This window comes from Calypte anna, chromosome 5 (genome assembly GCF_003957555.1).
Source record: "Calypte anna isolate BGI_N300 chromosome 5, bCalAnn1_v1.p, whole genome shotgun sequence".
NCBI lineage: Eukaryota > Metazoa > Chordata > Aves > Apodiformes > Trochilidae > Calypte > Calypte anna.
Genome location: NC_044250.1, coordinates 15,729,250 through 15,755,467, shown reverse-complemented (window position 1 = coordinate 15,755,467; position 26,218 = coordinate 15,729,250). Strand labels below are relative to the sequence as shown.

The 26,218-nt window shown below is 46.1% G+C and overlaps 1 protein-coding gene across 8 annotated transcripts in view; it reads left to right on the top strand.

The window, feature by feature from the left end:
- TSPAN4 (tetraspanin 4) overlaps positions 1-23,638 on the top strand; it is a 381,566-nt gene extending 357,928 nt beyond the window's left edge. For 7 of the 8 annotated variants that reach the window (XM_030451175.1, XM_030451169.1, XM_030451174.1 and 4 more), the window contains 4 exons: positions 11,750-11,851; positions 17,478-17,609; positions 18,763-18,846; positions 21,189-23,638. In XM_030451175.1, the coding sequence (XP_030307035.1) occupies positions 11,750-11,851; positions 17,478-17,609; positions 18,763-18,846; positions 21,189-21,257 (387 nt within the window). In that variant the 3' untranslated portion in view covers positions 21,258-23,638. The remainder of the gene's footprint in view (positions 1-11,749; positions 11,852-17,477; positions 17,610-18,762; positions 18,847-21,188) is intronic. The other variant, XM_030451168.1, reaches the window with a different exon arrangement.
- The last annotated feature ends 2,580 nt before the right edge of the window (positions 23,639-26,218 follow it).

Here is a 26,218-nt window from a genome sequence, read left to right as displayed (position 1 = left end):
GGACTGGCAGGCAGGTAAGGCAAGATGAGGTTTTCCAGTGAAGATGGATCCTCAAGGGTCCTGGAAGATGGATCCTTAAGGGTCCTGGTGCATCCAGCCAGCCAGCCAGCCAGCCCAAAGATGCAGCTTGTGCTTGGAACTGATAAGAAGTGGTAGCCAGCTGAAGGAGAAGGTATGGCCAGCATCCCAGTTGTTTGTTGGAGTCTGGATTACTGTAGACAGTTCCCTGTGACCTTGCCGAGTTCCTGTGAGGGAGCAGTTCTCCTGTTTACCTTCCTTTTCCCTCAACATTTTGGTTTCTTGGGGTTTGGAATGGCACTCATCTCCTCCCTGGCCTGGGCAGCCCCTTTCACTGGGGGTCTGCTTGCCTCTAGTCCAGCTCCTGGTGGTGTGAGCCTCAGCTGCTTCCCAGCAGGTTGTTGGAAGGAGGCTCAAACCATCATCTCTGTTGGGTCCCTTGCTGCTCACATGAACACTGTCTGCATTTTTGATGCTGCCTTTTGTTGGCTTTTCCAGTTGCCATCCCTGAGTGTCCTTTCCCTTCCTGTGGTTCTCCCACTAGGTTGTTGAAGAGCTGAGACCTCTTGGGCCTCTCCTGACCCCACTCATTGCCCATGGGGAGTGAATGGGCCACTGGTACCAAGGTGTTCAGGTGCTGTGTCCCCTTCTGCAGGATGTGCATTTGCTTTGGGTGCTCTGAAGCATCCCTGGATCTGCCCCAGATGCTGTCTGCTCACCCTGCTGGGGTTTGGGAGGGCAGCCAAACCTCCTGCCAGTTTGCAGCTGCACATTCTGGGTGTCATAGAATCACAGAATCATAGAATGGGCTGGGTTGGAAGGGACCTCAGAGATCACCAAGTCCAACCCTTGATCCACTCCCCCCGTGGTTCCCAGCCCATGGCACTCAGTGCCACATCCAGGCTCTTTGGAAAGATCTCCAGACACGGAGAATCCACTGCTTCAGGAGGGCTCCCAAAGCAGGAGTGGTTTGAGGTGAACCTTCCTGCAGGATTTCCAATTCCTCCTTTCATCTCACCTCTGCCATTTAGCAGGGCATCTGCTGCTCTCTTGGGAAATGCCACTTTTTATGTGAATAAACATCACATATACATCCCTGATGTATGGAAATACTGCAGACCTCCAGCACCTCACTTGCTGAGGGTACTATCAGAGAATCAAAGAATGCTTTGGGTTGGAAGGGACCTTAAAGATCATCCAGTTCCAAGCCCCTGCATGGGCAGGACCATCACTTATTTCTGGTTAATATCTGGGGAAACAACTGCTGCTTTCTGCAACCTGTGTGACATCCAGTGAGAAATGTGGCTCTTTTCTGACAGAATGAGAAGAGGGGGTGTTGGAAACATGCATTTTGGCAGGTGACCCAGTTGCTTGTTTTCTGTCATTATGGGTAGGAACCTCCCTGTAGTTTATTCATTTGCAGTGACTGAATCTCAAATCATCCCATTAGTGATAACATCTCTTTGCAGTGCAGTGCAGTGAGGGGCTGCAGTTGTCTGTCTCACTGAAACAACAGAAGCATTCAATGCCAGTTATTCACTTTTGTGATCTATTAGACATTTTATTTACCAGTTTATAATCTCTCCACTGAGAAGTGTACCTGAGGGTTAAAAGCAGTGACCCAGTTGCTGCAGGTCAGAACTCCCAGGTGTCAAGAAATGTTCTGGAGAGGGAATGGTTTGCAAGTTTGCATATAGCCCAACAGGAATGTGGTTGTAGCCACTGGAGACCCCTGAGACAGTGCCAGAAATGTGAGCAGCTCCATCAATTTAAGTCTTTGTCATTTGAAGAAAATTGTGTCTTTTCAGGCAAAAACATAGGTAAAGAGATTATTACCTTCTCTGGTGTCGAGAGATCCATTTTCTTCAAACCAAATCCACACAGCTCTTCCAATGGTCTTGCTCAGTGTCTGCAGATGTTCCTCCAAAGCTCCTTGTTTCTTCCCTGGATCTGTGATTTCTGCTTTTTCTTTCTTAGCATGAATTCTGCACCTCTCCCACTTCCAGCCTGAGCAGAGATGACCCCGTGCCAGGTCTGATGCTTGCTGTACTCACCCTGACTTTGCCTCCTGCTCTGCTCCCCCCAAGGACAATGGTATTTCTCTTCAAAGCATTATTTATTTAAGATGAGTTAATTTCAGAGAAAGCTTCTCTTATAAATAATAAAGCAGGCTGTGTGCAAATCTCACTTTCCCCTAGGGATTGACATCCCCTGGATCCTGGAAGCCACAGCTTCCTCTGCACTCTGTGTCCACAGAATTGCTCTTCCCATGCAAGTTCCATTAGGCAGAGATTTTAACCCTTTGGTTTGGTTTTTCATGAGTTTTTTAGTGCCAGCACAGAAGAAGATGACTTCTTAGCAGACGTTAGCTCCCCTTGGTCTAAGGAATCAGGAAAATCCCTTTCCCTGAGGACATGGTTTAAACAGCCCTCTCCCCACCTTGCTTTTCAGCTCAGCCTGGTAGGAGCTGAGGACACTGTTCAGCAGAGCATCTCCACCACCACTCCCACAGCTCCACTGTATTTGGCTTATATTTTCCTACCAAAGCCATGAATTTAAGAGGACATGAACTAAAGTTCCTCAAATAAATGGCTCTGCAGGTAGACCAGACTGCCATGGTTTGGGGATCTTCTTCTTCACCTCCTCTTGCCCCAGTGGGAGTGTAGGGGGTATGGTTTGCATTTGCTCTCCCATCTCCCCTGGCATTTTAGCAGTGCTCTCTTGTTTGGAAGCTCTCTCATTCACCTTTAAATTAAGGAAATGAGAGTTGTAAATAATTGAAGCAAAGGTTGATCCCATGGGATGGCTGCAGCAAATGGCTTGGTGGGCAAATGGCCAAGTCTTTCATCTCTGTAAGTAAACTGCTGGCTTCCCCTTTCCCTGCTCACAGCATCTGTGAAAGAATCTTTGTCCAATGTCACTGTTCTGCCTGGTATAAAATCACCAAATGGCCCCTAGTTCCTGCACAGAAAGTGCCTGGTGTCCCTGCTTTGATTTGCCTCTGCAGGTGCTGAAGCCTTTGCAGCAGCTAATTGGATCTCAGGCTCTATTGACATCTGCATCCCTAGGAGCCTGAGCTTTTTGTTTGGTTTTCTGTATAGGTGGAGATAACAGGTTGTTAGCACTTGAAATACAAGTGGAACCCACCTTTCATGTATCTTGGCAAACAAAGGCTCAGCAGCATGTATCATGTTAATTAGCAGCCTTCCCAATTTGTTTATCTGAGGTTATAGTGATGATTGTTGAGGACAAATGAAAGTGATTGTGGTTTTTGATTTGTTTTGTTTTGTTTAAAAAAAAAAACAAGGCCAAGAGGCTGAATACAGATGTCCTAGGAATATTTTCAGTGTAAGCATGGGTTCAGAAAGCATGGGCATTTCCCTTGTCTGCTGGCCTGGATCCAGCGTCCATGCTCATACCTCAGAGGAGCCCTTACACCCTGCCATGGATCTGGTCCTGGAAACACTAAATATGAAGGCAAAAAAACCATTTTCTGGGGTGTGCAGGAAAGACCCATGTCTGGGGAAAGAAATCTGAGCGGGTGGGAGGGCTAGGACAGAAGGTGAGGGCTGTGGGGACACAAGGCTGATGTGTGAAGCATTGCTGAGAGCAGGAGTTGGTGGCAGGGCACAGGAACCCTTCTGTATGTGTCATCTTTGGAGGAAGCCTACAACAAAGGGAGTTTCATTCTGGAAAGGAAATGGTGATGTTAGGCCATGATCACACCCAATTTTGCTGGTGTCACTGCTCTTGAAGATGAGAGCATCATTTTTTCCCAGCTGGCTTAATGAGCTGAAGAAGAGGTCATTTGCAAATAAGCAGAAGGTTCCTCCTATGGGACCAGTGGAAGATGGATCCCAAATGCTGTATAAATAATGAGGTGTGTAAAAAAAACCCCATGCACTTCAGTGGTCACTCACCTGAAATTCCTCAAACCTGCTGGTGGGGTTTTTCTCACTCAAAGTGCATAATGCCCAAGAAGAATTGATTTATTTTGCAATATCAGCCTTTTGTGTGAAATGGATTTGATTTACCTGCCTAATTTTACCCAGCCCTTTCTGTGTTTGCTGTAGCATTCAAACTCATTTAAAGCATGAAGCAGCAAGCCAAGAATGCATATGTAAAGCTTTTATTCCTGGGTTCACTATAAAGAAACAGATTTAGTTCTTTTTTTAAGGAAATCTAGGACTGTTTCCTAGGGAAATGCCATGTGAAATGGGGAGCTGGAGGTATGGATCCTCTTCCATCAGCAGTCAGCTCTGTTGTTGCCTTCATTCTGTATGCAAGTAAGGAGTGCACAGAGCTGCACTTGAATATATTTACAATGTTCTTTATTTACATAAACTTGAGAACTTGATAACCAAGTTATTCAGCTGCTGCTGTGCCTAAGAACAGATTAGGTGGCAGTGGTCTCTGTCTAGAGAAAAGCATCCTTTTCCTTTCTACCAGCAGTCACAGGAGACTGAGCAGGCACTTTGTATGGAACAGTGGAATATGGCTCTCCCTGGGTCTTGGGAGGAATCTCTTAGATGAAATAAGACGCAGTTTGCTGAAAACATGAATTTGCTCTTGCATGAAAAGTTTGGGGTTGCAGATCCCAGTGACTTGTGATACCTGAGAGCTCCTGCTTCAAACTGAGAGCACTGAAGCTGCTGCTGGAACCCACTGGCATTTTGATAGCTGTCTGATGCCTTGACACCTCCTTCTGAGCACCAGCAGGTGTTTGTGGGCAGAAGGCACTGCCTTGAGACTCTGATTAATTGTATGCACAAACCATGGACCTTGGAAAAACTGAGTTGAAAAGCCCAGGTTCTTTGGCTTTCTCGTTTTGTTACAGAAACTCTTGCATCTTGTTGGTTCTTGTCAGAGGGCATGGTGGGACACTTCCAGGGGGACACTTCCAGTGGGACACTTCCAGTTTCACCAGCTGCCAGCTCCAGGCCAATCCAAGATGTACTTGTCCTTCATTGGCTTCCTGATCAGCCTCAGTTTTGCCCTCTCAGTGCCAGAGGAATTACTGAGCCTCTCAGATAAGAAACTGCATCCCTTGTCTCTCTGTACAAGGAAGGCTCCATCTCCCAGCTTGGCTTTGGTTTTCATACTGGATTATGGCATGAGTTGAGTCAGGTTATTCCTGTTCTACAAACAGAAACACAAGAGAAACAGGGACTTTCCAAGACCATGTGTGAAATCTGTGGCACAGCTGAAAGGTCTGACTTCGTCTGACCCAAACCAGCGTGGTTCTGAAACCTTCCTTCTCCTAACAACTCCCAGAACATTTCCTACATCTTCTGTTCCTCTGTTCCCTGGTTTTGCTCAGAAGTTACACAGCCAGTGCATCCCTTCTGCTGTCAAACACTGGTGGAGCCAGTCAGCATTTCAGCTCTCTTAGTGAAGCTTGGAAGGTCTCTAAAATGTTGGATTCCTGCTGTAGGCTTTTGCAGTCAAACCAGGAAAAGAGAGTTCACTAAGTAACTGCTTTGTTGTGTTTAAGAAAGCAGTTCCAAAAAAAGATGTGAGGTCCTGCACGTGTTTCATGCCTGGGGAGGGAATGAGGAAGAGGGAATCCCACAAAGCTCAGCAGAGCTGTGCAAAACAGGTGACACTGACAAAAAATCAGCATATTGTCCCTTAACTGCCAAACAGGAGCAATGTCCCTCCTAAATGACATCTTACGGGATTTCAGTTTAAAGGCAGATGATACAAAGGAGATGTCAGTGGAGAGGGGAGCACTTCTAAGCCAGGCTTAGGGACATCTCATTTTAAACTCACTCCATCTGCTCTCTTAGCAGGCATTTAGGCTCCCACAAATGCCCCTACAGGTGAGGCACTTTCCATCTGTATTGAATTTCCCTTCCATGCCCTTTGTAGGGAATGATTATCAAGGCATTAAATGAAAAGTGTTCCCCGGTGGGGAACTAGTGGACATTTTGCATTTCCTTACAGCCTTTTGTTCTGGTGGAGGGACAGAGAGGTAGGGGATGCCATCAGCAGAAAGGTCAGGAATATTTCCTTACCTATATTGAACCACTGCTGAGAGAGGCTTTGTCCGGTTCAGGGGACTTGTGGGGTGGGATTTTTGTTCAGGATGTGGTAGGGAAGCACTGAGGCTTGAAATTAAAAGTCTGCATTTACCTGCAGGTGAGAGAGCTGGGGATGCTGCTGGCATCCTCTGCCCTTTGTGTAAAGTCAGGGCCAGAACCTCAGGGGCATCTCACCCCGTCAGCAAGTTGCACAGAAGTTTGTAAGGCTCTCCCCAAGGGTTTTGGTTTGGCCTTTCTTGAAAAGAGGATTACAGCAAAGCCACCTTCCTTCTCAGTGTGCTGGGACAGTGAAAGGACCTGGATTAAACTCAGACTATACTGATACTGAAGAGACAAAGCCTTACATCCCAATAGCTCTTAAAATCTGTAACCCTTGTGTTCTGCACAGGTACAGCTTGCTTGTTTGCCTCAAGTTTTGCTCAAAAGCCCTTCCCATCAGCAGCCAAATCACAGGGCTGGGCTTCTCAGGGAGCAGCACGTGAATCTGTTCCCTGCCTTCCCTGTAAGGAGAGAAAACTGCAGAGCCTTTCATTTAGGCAGAGAGGGAGGGATGTGCCAGAGCATCCCAAGGAGCTGAGCAGGGGACTGCAGCCCCCACTGGAATGCAGAGCTGGACATTATTAGGAGCCTTGCTGGGGTTTGGCAGCACAGAATTTTTATGCAGTGCTTTCATTGTGTCTGTGCTAAGCAGCATTTTTCTTGTTGCTGCTGATACAGTGTTTGCCTTGGCCTCAATTATTCCTGGGCTGGTTTATTCCAGGAGGCAAGGGGGGGTCTGACAGCTCTTGGTCCTCTTGAAGGCTGCTGCCTGCTGCCAGCCAGCCCCAGGGCTGCTTTGGAACTGGGATTTCTGAAGCAATGAGGAGACAAAGACACTAAAACCAGGCTCACACACAGAGTGCTACAGGTTAAGAAGCTGTCTTGAGGAAATGCAGATCAAGAAGCAACCACTTTTTCATTTGGCCTGAATTTACCAGCAGGCTTAAGTAAGATTATGGGGTCTTTAAGGGGTATTTTGTCACAGCTGTAGATGAGGTGAGGCTCAGAGAGATCCCTGCCCATTCTCTCACTCCATCAGCTGCTTGCAGCCACTCTCCCTGACCTCTCTGGCAGTTTTCCTCCAGTCCTGATGGATCTCCTGGCCCTTTCTTTTCTCTAGTTCAAATGCTGAATTTCCATCATTTCCTGAAACTCTGCACATGACTTGTCTGCACAGATTGTTACATGCTTTTTGCAAACTGATTAAGAGGACAATGAAAGATTTAAGAGCCAGATGAGTAGAGATAAGTGAGAAAGTATTTGTGCTCATTCTGGTGGGAACACTTAAATCAAGTGCTAGGATTATGCATGTCCCACTCTAAGGGGGGGTTCCTTTGCAGTCATGGGTAGTAGTAGTGGGAGATCTAAGTGATAGGGTGCATTTAACATCTGCTGGGAGAAAAACTGCTGAAATCTGGTGGTGCTGGTGGTCCCTCAGACTTCTCCTCCTGTTGAGGTGGAACTTCCCATGTTCTGGCTTCAACCCATTATTCCTTGTCCTGTTACTGGGCACCACTGAAAAGGGATTGGCCCCTTCCTCTTGCCCCCCACCCCTCAGATGTTTCTGGACATCCATAAGATCCCCCCTCAGCCTTCTTTTCTCCAGGCTGAACAGTTCCTCAGCCTTTCCTCACAGCAGAGATGCTCAGGTCCCTCCAGCATCCCTGGAGCTCTCCCTTGGACTCTCTCCAGTAGATCCCAGTCTCTCCTGAACTGGGGAGCCCCAAACTGGATCCAGGATTCCAGGTGTGCTCTCCCCAGGGCAGAGCAGAGCAGAGGGGGAGCAGAACCTCCCTGGACACACTTTCCTGATGTCCCCAGGACACCATTGTCCCTCTTGTCCCTAAGGGCACATTGCTGACCCAGGGAGAGTTCCCTGTCCATGAGGACTCCAGGGGCTTTCTCCATGGAGCTGCTTCCCAGCAGGAGATCCCTGAATCTGCCCTGGTGGTTGGGGTTATAAATTGAAATATCCTTTACTTTAAAATATACTCCTTAAAGCACTGAGGGTTAAATTATACCTTTAGTATTTGCTTTAGGATTTGGGATGATTGCCTTGGATACAAGAGGGAATGGGCAGTAAGATTGAAGAGTTTTGGCTTTTACTGAGCAAGATTTTTCAGTCCCCTGTCCTCTCTCCACTCAGTCTCTGCTGTGTTGGGGTTATTCCTCCCCAGGTGCAGGACTCCCACTTTGTCCTTCCTGAACTTGCTGAGGTTCCCTCTGCTCCAGCCTCTCCAGATCCCATGGAGAGCAGCCCAGACTCCTGTGGTGGCAGCAGTTTTGGTGGGGGTTTTTTGGTGGTTTTTTTGTTTGTTTGTTTGTTTTTTGTTGTTGTTGTTGTCTGTTTGTTTTTTGGTTTTTGGTTTTTTGGGTTTTTGGTTTTTCAATTGGTTGGAAGCAGAAGTGCTGAGGTACTAACAGGCTGACTCCTGTTCTTACCTCTGCTGTCAGAGTGGTTCCAAAGAATGTTTATCAATATGGTGATAGGTGCTTTATATAAAATAAATTTATATTTTATATATATAAATAACATAAATTTATATATTTATATTTATATATATATAAATATATAAATGTAAATGTAGATATATATAAATAAATATAAATATATATAATATATATTGTGGGTACACCCCAGCCCCTCATCCAGGACCTCGATGACCAAAGGGAAAATGCAGCAGATTCCAGCTGCAGAATGTCTGATACTTGCAGTCCCTGTTCTGCAACAGAGACAGAGACAGGAAGGTGACAGACTGGGGAGTGCAGGGGGGGCTCATTTGTCAGGAGTTGGGATGAATCATTGTGCTGTATCTTTCATTTTCAGAAAGAGAATTTTCTGAAAGACTTGGAGACAGGGAAGACAGCTGCTGGTGTTGTATGAGTTTTCATTTTAATCAAATACACAATTAGAATAAAGGCATACTGAAAATGCCTGCTATTCTACAAATCATGGAATCCCAGACTGTCTGGCTGGAAGGGACCTCAGGGATCCCCTGCTCCAACCCTTCTCATATTATTGTTGATCTGAGCTGCCTCAGCACCCATCGAGCTGAGACTTCAAACTTCCCAAAGTGGGGGAATCCACCCCTTGCCCTCAGAGGGAAAAATTTTCCTCTGGTGTCCAGTGGGAGTCTGCCCAGGAGCACCTTGTGCCCATTGCCCCTTGTCCTGTCCATGGACTCCTTGGGAATCAGGAGTCTCCCTCTGCTTTGTAGCCCCTTGAAGTACAGAACATGGTCAGAAGGTCTCCCCTTCCCCAAGCTGAACAGCCCCAGTCTTCTCAGCCTCTCCTCATATGCCAGGTGCTCCAGATCTGATCATCCTCGTGGCTCTTCTCTGGACCCTCTCCAGCCTCTCCACATCCTTTTTGTACAGCAGGGACCAAAACTGGAGACAGAACTCCAGGTGTGGTCTGGCAAGCAGGGAGCAGAAGGGGAGGATGATTTCTGTGTCTCTGCTGGTGATGCCCTGGGTGCAGCCCAGCACCCTCCTGGCTGCCTCTGCAGCTCCCTCTTTGCTCATGTTGAGCCTCTTGTCCACCAGGACCCCCCTGTCCCTCTCCACAAGGCTGCTCTCTGCCCAGCTGGGGGATCCACTTGCCAATCTGCCATGTCTGCAGCTGCTAAAAAAAATCAAATTACACATCTTGAAGCACAGCTGATGATTTTCATCTATCAGGCAGGGAGCGACTATTACAGACAGTTATAAAACTCTGTTGTCTCTGAGTGCTCTTTCTGGGTAAGAATGTGTTTGTGTGATTTGGAAGATTTTAGGAGTAATGCTTGTTTGGTCTGACCATGCATGCTGCATTTCCTCCTGGCCTGTGTCTCTGCTGGTGATGCCCTGGGTGCAGCCCAGCACCCTCCTGGCTGCCTTTGCTGCTGTTCCCATATTCCCAGGAGAAAAGCCATGAGCTCTTTGTGCAGGAGAAGGAGGTTTATTTTATGAGGAGAGAGGACTTGCTGTCACTTGCCTTAGCAAGCTGCTTGTTACTGCATCTTCTGAAGGCCCTGAATGCCATCTCCAGAGCCCATGGTAAAGCACACATGGCCTAACAAAATAACTTGCTTAATTTTTAAGTGCTTTGCACATGTTGCTCACAAGTTATTAAATTGTTGCTGTTATTAATCTCAAAGTGGACATGAAGATTTGCTGTAAGAAGGGCAGTCTGGGAGCTCTGGCAGAAGGGGTTGTCCTGCTGAGGTACTGCACTGGTGTTGGGATCAAGTTCTGCATCTCCCCTGGATTCTCCCAAAACTCTTCTGTTAGAGGCTCAGCCTGATGGTGCTGAATGTCTGGGGAGGGAAGGAAAGAAAAGAACCAGAGCACAGCCCTCTGCACATGCAGCAGAGATTTCTGGGACAGGATGAACTTTCAAGGTCACAGTTTTCTGGGGAGTCATATTGTTGAGTGACTTTATCCCATGATAATTAGGAGGCAGTGGGTTGAAAGGCCCCTTTTACACTGTGGAGGATGCTTTACCCTTGTGTCTTTTTCCAAGGAGCAAATGAAAACAATTCTGAGTCAACAAAGCAGAAAGGAAATCCAAGTGTATGGTAGAAGCAGATTACCTTTGTTCCCCCTGGTATCTCAAAATGAACAGTGGTTAATTCATTTCAGATTCATTTCAGTCTGTTGTCCAGGATGGAACAGAGTGGGTATCAGCTGGGACTGTCCCCATTCAGCAAGCTGTGAATTTAATTTTGGTTGTCTTTTTTGGCTGTAGCAGCAGAAAGATCTCAGGTGGCACTGTGTATTGCAGTCAGATTTATGGCAGAAGGATGGAAAAGAAAATGGGAGAGGTCTGCTCACCCTTCTTGTTCTGTACCTGTGATGTCAAACCAGGCACTGACACTGACAGGAGCCCAGGGGAGGGGGCAATGCCCTGGGGTGTTGGAGCAGCACTATCTGGTGCTTCTCATCTACAACAGAGAAATCAGGTCAAACCATTTTATGGGCTTCCTTTGCTGGGTTTGCTGGATTTTGTAGATTCTTTACCAGCAGACTCTCAACAAGGAAGCACCAACTTCAGTTTCAAAACCTTCTCCAGCAGAACTTTGTGGTTTCATTAAATCAGCAAAAATTAATTTATTTAAGAACATCTGAATTTAATAACTGAACTATTAAATCTTGTCTATCCTAAGTTTTGGATAGCTCATTCCCTGCTGCTTCAATCTATGTAACTGGGTCCCTCCTGCTGGAAGAAGTGGGGTACCCTTGCTGATAAAACCCCCAGAACTCAGAGCAGGAGTACAACATGAGCTCCCAGGCAGCACACAAAGATGCTGAGGGGCACCTGGTCACAGCTGAAGATATTATGGTAAAAAGAGATGCTGTGGGTGGATGTTTTCATAGGTGGGCCTCAGCTGCAAGTGGTTAGCCTGAATCCAGTCTTTCTATAGTAGTTTGGTGGTTAAAGTCAGAAGGAAAAAGATGTTCTGGATGGAAAACATCACTATTATTCCTTACAAAGTGTGGGTGTCTGTAATGGGTACCAGCTCCAATGGAGAGAGGCTTTAGGAGATGTTGGTTACCCCCTTATTCATTTCAGATCAAGACTGTTGTCCTACATATCCCTCCTTCGTGCACTTTGGGTCTGAAATGTGGTACTCAGCAAGTTTTGTGTCTTTTCTTGTTGTTTTTAGATTGACAAATATGCTCAGCGGGATCTGAAGAAAGGGCTTCACCTCTATGGGACAGATGGCAACATTGGGCTGACCAATGCCTGGAGCATCATCCAGACAGATGTAAGGCTCAGCTTTTTTTCTTCCTTTCTCTTTACTCTCTGCTTCTGGGTGGGACCCTAATTAAACATCCCAAACACAAGCCAATCTCTTTCTCCTACCCAATCAGAACATTAGCACCTAAGCCTGATTTTGTAACAAATGGTCACATTTATTTATTTATCCTTTGACTAACAACACTTATTTCTTGTTAAAAATCATGTTGTGTTGTTACAGTTCTGTGCTGTGTGGAGAGTGAAGGAGATAGTCAGACAGTAAATGTTCAAGCTTTACATAACCAGGACAAGGTGAAGTGATGGTGTGGTTGCAGTCCTTAAAAACAGAGCAAGGAGGAAAACTTTCTTTTTGAAAGGAAATGACTCTGTAACAATTGATCTAACTCAAGATACTGGTATGTGACTGGAGGATGCCACTGTGCAGTGGATGGTGGACTCTTTTTCAGGGGTTTTTGACTAGAAGAAACAGGTTTGTTGAGTGACAAGTGTGGGTTTGAGGCAGGACTCCAGGAGCTGTGTCATGCTACAGATATGCTCCAGAATCTTATTGCTTTGACCCTGAAACCTGTTACAGCTTGGAGAGAGTATTATAAATTTCAGATTAAAGTAATATTAGGTAGTTTATAGGAGCTCAGAAGACAATAAGGAAGTGCCATCTCACAAGTCCTGGTACATCACTTTTTTCAAACACAGCAGCTATGAAATCACCAAGTGTTGGCTTGGCAGTGTTGAAGTTTCTGTGCTCCCTGTGCTGGGCACTGAGGAGGAAAGCAAAGGCCTCCTGCAGCTCTGTTTTTACTGCTCTGCAGAACTGATTTTCAGGTGTATCTTTAAAACTGTTTAGGAATAGACCATTGCAGTGAAAAAACCCCAGCATGGTTAATTATGTAAAACACTTTGCAGATGAATAGCACTGTGTAAATGCCAGGTTTGGGTTTGGGTTTTTTGGTCAGTAATAGTTGTTATCCCTTACATCCCTTATCAGTAGAGTCTAAGCACTGACAGGAGGATTGGGCCTTTCCTTCCTGAAGGGAAAGCCCCAGGCCCAGGCTTACTGTTTGCATTCTAGCTCCTAATGACAGCTCTCCAAAAAAAACCCTGAGCACAATGGCTCAGCACTGACTTTTCTAAGAGGAGACAGCAGCAGTTCAGCTGGGGGCTATGGCTGGAAAACAGCAGCCTCAAAAAAACCCCATGACATGTGAAAACCAGAAATCATAATGATTCCTTCTCCCTTGTCCTCTCTGCTTTCACACTCCTTTCTTTTTTGCACAAGTGTTTCACAGAGCTGCAGCAGAGGGATGGCACTGGGGTTATAGCAGTGGGCTCAGACCTGAGGGATCTTTGTTTCTCCTGTGAGCTGGGACAGAGCCCATTCCCTGACTTCACTAAATAAAGCTGTGCATGCCAACTTCTGATTAAAGAAGCAGAATTTTGGGGTTTTTTTTCCAGGAATAAAAGTACACTGAGGTGGCATTTTGTTTCTGGGGGACTGGCTGGTGGGAAACCAGAGGGGAGATTTAACTGGGAGTAGGGATGCCCAGTGTGCACAGAGGATTTTTGGGTGGTGATTATTGGGTATCTCCTGCAAGTCCGAAAGACCTTTTTCAGGGGACTTTCTTTTCTGAAGCCTTTGTGCCTTGGCTTTCTGCTTTTTACCAGAATTCTACAGTAACTGGGAACAAAGGAAAAATCAGGTCCAGCAGACCCATTGTGGGGTTTGGGTCGGTGGGGTTTGGGCCATAACTGAGCCATTCAGATGACTGAGAAGGGAGTTGAGCTGCATACAGGCACCACGTTACAGGAAAAGACCAGGCTTGTTTTGCAGTCATATTAAGCCTCCAGATCAGGGAACTGTTGCAAATTAGAACATTTTATTAATGTCTTTTTAATACCTCCAGCTACCCAAGCTCACAGCCTTTCCCAGTGGCGTTTTAAACCTTAAAAAGAGCAGGAACACAAGGAGGTGGCTTTTGTGTTGTGACCTAAGACTACAAAGGCATACAAAGTGATTTTAAACACAACTAAAATCCTAAGAGTTGAGGATGTAAGTTACCCTGAGCTGCATGACTCTCCTTACCAAGCAGGACTGGCTGAAGTTACAGGTGGAGATCAGGAAATGAGAAGTAGGCATAAATGTTTAAAATGTTGCTTCATCCCCAGCATCTTTGTGATCAATATTTGAACACATCTCCTTCAAACCAAGCAGACAGTAATCTGAGAGGTGTGCAGAAAACACAGGAGCTTCACTAAAGTGAGCAGATTCAGCTGCTGTTTCATGCCTTTTGTATCTCTTTAGACCACTGTAACTGAGAACAAAATTTGACCTCTCTCCCTCTGCCTCAGTCATTGATTCTGTTGGATCAAAGCACACTTGGGCGTTGCTGGTGAAGTAATCCAAACCTCCCATTAAACATGATTTTAGAATAAAACTGCCTTACTCCTTGTGATGGGGGGAAAAGATATATAAATGCACCCTACACCATCCCTAGTTCTCTGTCACAAAACTGGAAAGCCAGGAATTGCTAAAATCTTGTCTGCAACAAAGATGTGGGTGTTTCTTTATTTTTTTGAACCCTATCTCAGCCTGGCTGATTTTGCAGGAATTTGGCAAGTAAAATAAGGCCTACTTAGCCTTTAAAATACTGGGATTGCTTGCAAAATCCAGACAAAAATCCAGCTCCTGACATTTCTGTTGCACTAAGGTAGAAACCTGTGTTTAACATCAGTTACCACACTGGAGCAGCAGCACTTAGCACAGTCCCAGAGCTATGGGAGCAGTGGTGCATTCCACAAGTACAGCACAGAGACCTCAGAGCTGCTTGGCTGGGAAAAAAACCCCAAACCCTCAGCACCACAAGCTTTGGTGAAGGCTGAGAAAAGACCTTCCTGCTCTCTACAATTACCTGGAAAGAAGGTTGGAGTGATCTGAGTGTTGGTCTCCCATGTAGCTGGAGATAGGAATGGCCTTGTTACCCCTGGGGAGGGTCAGATTGGATATTAGGAAAAATTTATGTCCAGGAAGAGTGGTCAGGTCGTGTTTTGGGCTGCCAAGGGAAGTGGTGGAGTCCTTGGAGATGGTTAAAAAACATGTGGTGCCACTGAGGAGATGGTTTGGTTGGCTGGTGTTGGATCTGACGATTCTTAACGATTCCATGATCCAGCTTCATGCACAGAGGATCAATCAGCTGCTTGTTACATGACCCCAAATCATTCTCACATTCCCTCCTCTCTACCTGGGGCTCCCTAATGAAATACCTGAATTTACTGAGCTCTCAGCTTATCCATCTTTCTGGCTCCCAGCTCTCCCTCTCCACTGAATCTGAAGTGCTCACCCCTTCAGTCTCAGTGCTGCTGGAGTTCAGTTCTTGCCTCCTGCAGCTGCTGCCATGGGTCAGTGCCCTGCTCCCTGGAGATGTCCTTCAGCTGACAGGGACTGTATCCAGCACTGCTTTGCTCTCTCTGGTCCCCATGGTCTCAGTGCTCTTCTGGCTTTGTCACCTCCTCTCCCTTGGGGATCTGCATCCCACACTGCTGAACACACTTACCCTCTTCCACAGGGATGACATCTCCTCCTACCCTTCCCAACATCATTTCTCCCAGCATGATCCTCATGCTGCTCCATTCTCTTTTACCTGTGATCTTTCCTTATCCCTTGCCCCCATTGCTGGCACTGCCTCATGTGCCAGCAGGACCAGGAGGTATCAGGATCTGCATGGATCTGTGTGTGCCCAGCCACAGCCCCTCCTACTCCCAGCTCCTGGCTTAGCAGGAGTTTTACTCTCTGGAATCCCAACCCAAGCCACATTCTGCTCCAGAGGCTCCAGAGGAACAATTCTCCTCAGTTCCTGAGCCCCAATTAGTGAGTGAGCCCTTAACTACAAAACCTGGGCTGCCTCTCCTTGGTCTGCCAGATGTTTCCATTCCTTGTTCTGGGGGAAAGGGGTCTTGTCCCAGTTTATGCAAACCTGAATCCCTGCTGTTTGGCAGGGCCATCACTCAGCTGCCTCAGCCTGTCCTGCTGCATCCCAGATGAGCCCCATCTCCCAGAGTTGCTGTTTACAAATTGTCACTCCTTGCTGTCTATCAAAGAGCTGCCTCCTGACTCTGATGATGACAGCCTTCAAGACCTTGTTAGCTTTCCAGATAAACCAGCTTTTCCCCAAGGCATGCCATGTGTTCCATGCTGTTCATATCCACTTTTGGGATGCACAGAGCCCCTCTCCTGTGTGCAGGAACACAGAGGCAAAAAAAAAACCCCCAAAGTCAAACTTTTTTTTTTTTTTTTTTGCTTTCGAGCCAGTTTGTAGAAAAGGAAGCCTGTAAAGGGGTAAATGAAACAGCTGCAAGATAGTGACTGATTCCTGCCATGGACCAGATCAGAATTCTGAGCAGAAACTTGGGGGGATAGATGTTAGTCAGGAGAAGATTTCTGACTCTTTGCTTGTCAGCAGTAAAGCAGGGCTGTGACACATCCCAGTCCTTGCAGCTCAGGATGCAGAGGGCACAGTGACAGCTTTGTGTGCAGCAGGTCCTGGGCACTCAGCCCCTGTGTCCAGAGCCTCTGCAGCCAGCACAGTTATGGGGGAAACTCCCCCAAATCAGCCCAGTGTCTGATTTGGCTCCTTCCTCTTGGTGATGCAGACATCAGGAACAAAGAGAATGATGTCTGTAGGGACAACATCAGCTGTCACCACATCTAAAAAGCAGAACCTGGGAAGTCATCTGGGGCTTAAGGAGGTGGCTGGCATTGCCTTGGGAAAGAAGTGGGAAGCACTGGCAAGAGCAGGGAGCAGCTCTGCAGCCCAGGGTGTTGTTTAAGTGGTGAGGTGTCTAAATAGTGACAAATCCATAGCTTGGTGTTAGCACAGGAGTGACAGATGGTGTAGCCATCTAAGTGGGAATGAGTCTTGGCTTGTTTTGTACCAGGGAAATATCCCAGTTCCCATCAGGGGGGATGCTCAGAGCCATTCCCTGTGCTCTTATGAACAGTCCCCCCCCCAGCTGCCTGCTCAGCACCAACACAGGCAGTGCTCACAAAATCAGACACCAGGAGCACCTTCAGCAGCATCAGGTGATGCCATTCAGACACTGCACCAAAGAGAGAAGAAATTCATCTTTTATTGACTGAGAAACTCTCACAGGTGATTCCAGTAATTAACATTTTAGGGAGAAATTTGCCTTATTGTCTTCAACCCTGATCTCAGCACTGCACTATAGAGATCCCAGTATCTCCATCTCCTGAGTGCTCTATCTTCTTTTTGTTTGGTTTTTTTCCTGACAAGCTGCCAATATTTGTTATAATCCTGCTCAGTCACAGCAACTCAACCTCAGCACTTGGCCAGGGTTGTCCTTTCAGCTCCTGCACTGTCCTGCCACTGCAAATTGGTGCCTTTGCTGCGTCTGTCAACATCAGCTCTGTACAGAACCACATCTAAACATGTAAAGAGTAGGAGAAGGGGTCTTTTTGGGTAAAGCTGAGGAAATACTGGATTTCTTCAAAATACCAAGCCTCTGCTGGTGTAATCAGAAGGCACTGGGTGTCGAGCTCCAGGGGGCCCAACAGAACAAACAGAAGTCAGTGACAGATCTCATACTCACGCTATTGCCTCCTTTCTTTCTTTCTTTTCCAGTTCAGGTGCTGTGGAGTCTCCAACTACACTGACTGGTTTGAAGTGTACAATACCACCCGGGTGCCAGATTCCTGCTGCTTGGAATTCAGTGAGAACTGTGGGCTCCATTCCCCAGGGACCTGGTGGAAAGCAGTGAGTAGCAGCTCAGCTCAAAGAGCAGCCAGCCAAGTCCTTTGCAGGGCTGTGCAGATGACAAAGGACATTTCACCCTCACTCAGCTTTCAACAGGAGGTTTCAGAAGGCTCATGTTGAGCTTTTGACTTCCAGTGAAGCTGCTGTGTAATTATTTTTACAAGCTGAAGACTTCCCTTTCAGTAAGCTCTGTACTGCATGGCAGACAGGTACCTCCCAGCACTCATCTGGAGCACAGGCTGGGGAGATCTAGCTGGGAAATCACAGGATTTTTCCTTGTTAATGCCTCACCTACTCAAGTCAGGTAAACAAAAAGGCAAAAGGCTCATCCACACACACACACAGCACAACCCTGGAGCTTCTCTCACCCTTCTCCCTGCAGGAGGCAGCAGGGTTGGGTGACTGGGCTGGGCTCTGCTCCTGCCAGGAGCCCCCAGTTCAGGGGGGAGGGTGGGAAATGTCCCACTGAACCACCAGCACCATTTCTTCTGCCATGGGTTCCTGTACTTGGCTGTAATCACAACTCCATGGGATAATTTCTCTACCCCCAGAGAGCTCTGCAGAGCTTTAATATCTAAGTCAGAGCCTTAATATCTTGTCTGAAATGAGCTCAGCAATTCCTTGTGCTAATTACAGGTGGTGCAATAACCCTGGAGGGGTAACACGTGCTGATAAAGTGGGATTATAATGACATTTTGCTGGTGGAGACAGTGAGTGAAGCTGACTTGGCCACTTTGTAGTGAGATCCCATATGCAAGGGTTGGCAAGTTCCAACCAAATGTGGCTCCTTTCTACCTCTCAAGTCAACTGGAATTTAAAGACTTCAAAAATTCTGGTTTGGGGGGGGGGGGGTGTTACTAAAATAGATCAGTGCAGGTTAACACCTTCTGGTGGGCAGAAAGTTTTTCCTTTATAAATATGTGAAAGCCACTAGCTGAAGGCCAGGTACACCTACAAGAAAGGAGGCACAGTTTTTACATTTTGGAAATGCACTTTTTTAATATTAAAATTAGTACTCCATGGTCAAGCTTCAACCCAGAAATACACGGGAAATGATAATCCAGGCTCCCAGCAGTTGTCTGACCTGGCTCCTTTCTCTATGTCTTTGGGTAGAGATGGCTAACACACTATTCTGGGTTTTTTTTTTTTCCAGCCTTGCTATGAAACAGTGAAAGTATGGCTCCAGGAAAACTTACTAGCAGTGGGAATCTTTGGATTGTGCACAGCTATTGTGCAGGTACAGTTTAATATCCATTTTTAAATCCTAATTAATCATAACTTGCTAAGCAGCAATAGATCCAGGTATTCTCTGACAAAGCCTGTTTTAATAATTCCAAATTTTGCATGATGTGTAAAACTGCAAGATTTGTCTTTCATGGAGTGCTCAGAGGAGAGGTGATCCCTGCCATCCAAAGGGATGAAGTTTTGGGGCCAGTGTTTGTCCAGTGATTCTCCAGCCACTCAGCACATCTCTCTGACTTGAAGCTCCTCAGCCCACATCCTCAGTCCTAGGTTAAGTTACCAGTGGGGTTCTTGCCAATAAAGCCATTCTCCTTATATTATTTAATTATTTAACATTTTAGTGATATTAATATTTTTATTAATTGAAATATCAATATTTTATTGTTAATAATTATTTTATTAATGTGCAGAGAAACAAGGTAGGTAAGAGTGGCAGAGATTTGCCCATCAGATTTTGACCTAACATCACTTTATTCATAAAGACTCAGTCCTCAGTCTCTTGTGCAGCTGTGTCTGTAACCCAGCTGCTGGTTTTGGGGTGGTTTTTGTGGTGCTGCCACACACCTGGATGCCCAGGTGAAAGCTGTGCTGAAGCTCAGGGTGGTTTTGCTCTCAGTCACCCCCATCATTTGTGGCCCAAAGTTGCTTTCCTGAGTGGGGTGAAGACAAAGCTTCAGCTTCCAGCCTCACCTCTCCCCCTCAACCTCAGCTGGTTTTGTTTTCCAGGTATGCTTAGGAAAAAACAAGCACAACACGAGCATATGGCAGAGAGATAACATAAGATATTATATTGCCACGTTAAAAAAAAAAAAAAAAGACAACTAACCAACCGGCTTTGAAGCAGCTGCTCAGCATTCAGAGACTCTTCTTTCAAAGATACATTAAAACCTCAGCAGTCCATACAAGAATCCTTCCCTTACACCTGGTTCATGTTTAGGATATGTCAGAGAATGCTCTGGTTCTGGCAGAAAGAAGTCACTGGTTTGCAGGGGGAAAGAAAAACCACTTCAGACAATTAAAAAATGCTGCTCTACCCTAACAAGTGCTGTGGAAGCTTTTTGGTCTGTCTTCCAGCTGCACTGTGATGGAATCTAATTGATGAGGAAAGTTTTGCCTGACTGTCACCTCAACTGAATTAAAGTCCCTGGATTGTTGCTGTTACAATGCTGTGCCTGCTATAACCATTTGACAGCTTTTGTTTTTCATGTTCACAGTCTCATAGTTACAATCACACAGTGACACAACTGTACAGCACACGTGGCAGAAGCATCTTCCTCAGCCATGCATGCTCAAAGTTACAAAACAAACTCAGCCCCTGAGATTTCCTTGTGCAGCTGTCCCTGAGGGGGATTTTTGGTAGGAAGGAGCAGGCAGTGCTCAGGGGGTGCTGACTATAAACCAGCACACTGAAGCTTAACACATTTCATTGTAGAAGATGGGAAATGGAAAAGGTAACAGCTTTATAACTATTTTATTTGTCTTTATAAATAAAGTAGTAACACAAGTACACTTTCAAAATACTCATTAGCTGCAACTGCTGCTTATGTACAGAGTAAATCTGAAGTGGTGGAATTAGAGTGCTTAAACCAGAAGTCATACAAAAAACATCTACCCAGCAAACCTTCATTTCAATGACAAATTATTTAGGGAGGTGCTGCAAAGGAACAGCAACCACCACTTGGTACATTCATAGAGGAACTTTAGCTGGAAAGAAATAACTCTCTTCCCCCTCTCCTTTTCTGCTGCAGCAATAGCCCAGGTGTGGCACAGCAGGTCAGGAGCTGGGCTGAGGGAACACCAGCTTGCTGCTGCTGCTGCTTTGGAACAGCCAAAAAACTGGAAAACCATCCCCTGTGATGAAGCATCCCCTGTGATGTTCTTTTTAATGCCTGGGCAGCCCTCAGTGACTCCCCCTTAGGAACCTGTGCTTGGAAAAGCCAAGTGCAGCAAAGCAGAACACAGCATCCTCTGGGTCAGGGGGAAACCTGACTGGCAGAGAAAGCCACAGAGATAACCAGGCAGCCCCCCAGCTGTGGCTTCCTGCTGTGAAATATTGGCAACCAAATGACCACCAAACATTGCTTTTCAGTATACCTCTGGCAGGTGCTTTTTGTGGAGAAATCAACTCTCCTGGGCTCTGATTTTTCACTCTGTCAACCAGCAATGCACAGAAGGACAAAAGGCAGCCTGGATGGGCCATGTCTTTGAGGTGTGAACCAAACCAGTAGAAGCATGCTTGTCTTTTTTTCTTTCTTTCTTCCCCTCAATAAATAGGTTTGGATTTTGTTTTGTTTTTTACTTGCTGAAAAAACAATTCTTTGGTTTTTTTCCTCTTAGATTCTGGGACTCACCTTTGCCATGACCATGTATTGTCAGGTAGTGAAGGCAGACACCTACTGTGCATAGAAACCTTTCACAATCTTTCTGCTCCTCCTCCAAAGGACACGGGAGAAATCATCCATCTGATCTTTTTTTTTTTTTCCTTTGTACTATAAACTGTGTCTAATGCTATCTTTCTGAAGATTTTGTGAATCACCCCTGTACTGAAGGAGGAAGAAAAAAGAAATAAGCACTTGAAGTGGCCCAGGTAAGAAGCAGCCTTGTCCTTAACCAGAAGAAAACCAGCAGAGAGCAATGGTTCCTCTGGTGGCTGTGGCAAAGGAAACTGCTTATGAAGGACTGATCTGCAAACTGATGTTAGGAAAAGATTGCACTGAGGCAACCTCTGTGAAACATGACAGATTGTCATCCCACATTTCATGGTCCAGAAGAGAGGGCAGAGGCAATGAGTATTCCTCAGAATGGGAAGGGGTCTGGAGTTGCCATCCTGCAGCCCTGACATCAAGTCTCTCAAGATGATTCTAGCCAGGAGAGGATCATCTTCAAAAATATGTTGTTCTAAAGGAGAATTTTTTAAACTCAGCCACTGTGAAGTCAGGCTTTTAATCAGAATCTGTGCAGGGAGATCTGACTGATGAAGGAAACCAATGCTGAGCATTGTCTCATTGCCAGTGAGTGGCATACAGATGGGTGACTCTCTCTGTAATCTGTATTTCATTCATATCCACACCCTGTTCTGAAAGGAGGTGAAAATACTCAGCATCCAACCTCAGAAAGAGGGAACCTTTCTGTCCCCTGTTACATTCCAACTGAAATAATCAAGTACTATTTCTTGTAGGAGGCACCATCAGTTATACCTCTGGGAAACAAGTAATTACTTTCAGCTGTGTCTCATTTCAGTAAACAAATTGTGAGTGGGCTCTCTCTGTCATTTTACTGGGGTTTTATTTTTTTATCATCCCTGGTTCAAGTTAGGCTGCCAGAAAATATCACTCATTTCCACACCTGAAGATCCATCCGAAGCTGTCAGCTGTTCTTCCCCTAAATGTCACCATTTCATTAATTTACTCTGGGATCTCATCATCTGCAGGTATGATAGAGTTTGCCTTGCTGAGGAAAAATTCTTTTGCATGTTAATTATTTTTCTCAGAGTTAAAGACTTCAGATGAATTCTTTTTTTTCTTTCCCCACCTGCACACTTACAACAGCCAAGTCTCTTGTTAGAACCAGAGTCAGCTCTCAGTTCTGGTTTCAGACCCCACACGTTCTTCTGGAATTTGGAGAAATCAAATTCCTGATTTTCCTTAGCCAGAAAGCAGCCCCTGTTGCCTGATCTCCCCACTGGTAACTGCAGTAACTCCTCTGGTGTCCTCCTGTGCACATCCTCAGGGATGAGGTGAGGACTCAGAGGTTTCATCTCACTCAAACACAATTCCCCACCAGCAGGCAGTGCACAGGGAGAGGGGGAAGGGAGGAAGGGAAGAGGGCACAGGGAACGAAGAGGATGATGCAGCTGCTGATCCTTCAGCCTCTGAGCATCCCTCAGCCCCAAAGCCCAGAAGGAGCCAGCCCTGGTGCTGCTTTCCCCACCCTCTCAGTGCAGCCTGGGACTGGCTGGGGAGGCAATCAGCAAGTGCAGGAAAAACACTGCCTTACACCTTTAGTATTTGGAGCAGCAGGTCTCAGCCAGGAGTGACATTTTCTTACTTTGATTTCAAGGCAATTTCCAGCAGTACAGTGGAGTCAGACCCAGCCTATTGAACAATCTCCTCAGCACCCCCAGGTCACCTTTTCTAGACCTGCACCACTGCCCAGTGACTGCTCTGACCTCTGCCTTCTGCTGATTTTCTCCTTTTTGCCAATTCCCTGCACTCTTCCCCCCCCTTCAGGCCCAAACTGCTTCATGTTTTGAGGGGAAATGCTTGGGGCAGTCTGGTCCTGAAGGAGCAGGTGGCTTCCAGACTCTCCCCTCTTATCTTTGTGGATTTCCCTCTGCAGCACAGGAGGTCCTGCAGGTGGAGGTGACATCAATGTGTCCCTTGTGCACATGGCCTGGGGCTCCCCAGCACTTGTTCCTCACACCAACCTCATCCCCACTGCAGGACTTTGCTGCCATGCTAACAAACCCTGAGAAATGTGAACAGACCCAAGACAGAGATTAAACAGAGAGCAGCACACACATGGAGACTCTGTCCCCCAAACAAGGGATTTCAGTGTTACAGCCACAACCAGGCTGATCTCTCAACAGCTCTGCTCTTTGGAAGATGGTGAAAAATCTCTTCCTTCCCTCTCTCCACTCTGTTCCTTTCTTCCCTCCAGAGATCCCATGATTAACACATACTGAGAATTCTTGCTGTGGTTTATATACAGTTTGTACACACAAAAGCTCCCGCTGCCAGCTCAGTTTCCACCACTCAAAAGCTGCAGAGTGATGAGCACAGAAACACACAAAAAAAAGGCAAAGTCCATTTGTAGTGATCTCTGCCACTGAGAATGAGCCCAGGAGGCTGAGGATGGCTCCAGGGTGAGAGCAAATCTTACTGCAGGAGGGCTCCAGACAGGAGTCTGCGGGGTCTGTGTGGGGAGAGGACAAACCCCAACCCCTCATCCTGAGAGTCTCCCAATTACATGTGCAGAAGACCACAAGATTTCAGCTAAACCTGCAGAAAAAATGAAATATGAAATGGAGGCTGAAGACCAAGTCACACTTTGTGGTTCCTTCTCATCGTTTTCCACAGTTTTGTCTTTACAAGATAAACTGCCTTGGTTTTCAGAACCAGGCACCTGGAGGCATCTCTAGCAATCCTCACTGTGTAAATCTCAGTGGCTGCAACAGAAACAAATTGCACTAAGTGCTGAAAGGAAAAAAATATCAAAACACAAACACAACAAAGCACAGACCACACATTGCTCCTAGTTATTCTTTTTTTAAACACCACCCTGACACTGCCAGCTGTGACTGCAACTTGTTTGTAATTGGAGCTGCACTATTTTGTTTTACACAGAATGTCAGGGGTTGGGAGGGACCTCCAGACATCAAGAGCAGGGTCACCTGGTGAAGGTCACACAGAACACATCCAGGTGGGGTTTGAACATCTCCAGGGAAGGAGACTCCACAGCCCCCCTGGGCAGCCTGGGCCAGGGCTCCCTCACTCCAGGGAAAAAGCTTTTCCTTATTCCCAGATGGATTTATGTTTGCACAGAACCTCCTGTGCTCCAGCTGGCACCCCCTGTCCTGTCACTGGCTCCATCCTCCTGACACTCACCCTTTACATATTTATAAACATTAATGAGGTTTCATGTTATTAACTTTCTCCATGCAGCCCCAGCAGATGTTCTGCTGCTTAAAGCATCACCAGCACAATCCCATTTCCAACCTCTGACCTCCTGTGTGTAACAAGCCTCAGATTTATCTTTCCTCCTCTTTTAAATCCTTACCTCCTGTCTCTCTGATCAGCTCAGAATATTTTGTGATACGTAACAACAACAAGCTTTTTTTAAAAAAAAAAATCAAGCAAACCAAACCCACCAAAAAACCCCCAAACCAACCCAAACCAACCCCCTGTTGGTTTCATATTATGCATAAAAGTCCATGTGGAAGTGGTTGATTATGAACACCTAGTGGCACAAGTACAGCCATCTGAGAGGCTGCTGGGGTGGTACCTCTGCAGAGCAACACAGGAGTTACTCTGACTGCTTCCATTAGTCTTCTGGCACTTCTGGAAAAGTCTTTTATTTTATTTTCACATGCCAGCTTTAAACCCTGGGGAGTCTGAATACACGTAAAGGAAAGACAGGACCAAAGGCAGTGGGGACACTGAAGGGCAGCACTCCCAAGTTGGGCTTCATGCAATTCCTGCTCAATAGCAAGGCATGAAGGTGGCCAACTGGGTTCAGAAACATCAGGATTCAGCTTCTAGATTCAAGCCAATATATTTCTGGCTTTTCATCTTCTCACTTATATATGCATATGTATATATGTATTAGCCTAGAGGTTGTTTTCTTGTACAGTAAGTAGCCACATCTTATTTGTACAACAGAATTTTTATCTCCACATCTTCCTGTGCACTCAGTGAATTTCTGTTCAGTTAATACATTGTTCTTCCTCCTCAAATGAGACAAACTCACCAGGGTTTATTCTGCCGTTTAATAATTACCCTGTGAGTGCAGCATTGTGTGGTTCAGACTACAGAGAGGAAGGAACTGCACCCAAGGAAAGGATATTTTCTGTGTATGGCTGGTAGCAAATCTACCCAAATCTCCTCTGGTCTCATCTTTCAGTGCCCTCCTGGCTGCCTCTTTCCTCAATCCACAGCCAGGGCAGGAGGTTGGGAGCATGGGGAAGGTTCCAACCATTCAACCCTTGGCTTCCTTCTGGTGCTGCACATGTGGCACCAAAGGTCAGAAACCAGCAGCTGAGCCTGACATGGATTTGAAAACCAGATTCTGTGTAAACTCTGCCTGCAAGCATCCTTGCTAAGCATGAGTGATCTCCACAGCCCCTGAGTTAACGAAAAGGAAAAACCCAAACCAGCCAGGACTCACCAGGGGAAATTCTGTTTGGATTCCACTGCAATCTCCCAGCTTGTCCCTGGTACCAGGGAGCAGTGGTCAGGGCTCCTTCCTCACTTCTTGGGATATTGTCACTGCAACTGCAATGATACATTTTTTGTGCATTCGTATAAAGAACAAAATTTAATATACATTTTATTTTTTAAGAGTTATTAAATATTCTTTAAAGTGTACAACAGAATGTCTTTTGTATTCTTTTATAATGGGCTGCTCTGCAAGCTGTACAGTGAGTCCCATACAAACCCAGAGATCTGTGTGTGAAAAAACCAAACCCCACAACACAAAGCATACTTATTTTTTTATAATTTCTCATTACCTATCTTTGATTTCACCTGTCTTTCCTTATAGATTTTTTTTTTTTAAATTATTCAGATGGCTTACCCAGTCCCAGGTAAATTTACACTCCCTTCTGTTTCCTCTTAAGGGTTCCCTGAAATGCTGTGAGTGTCAGCAAC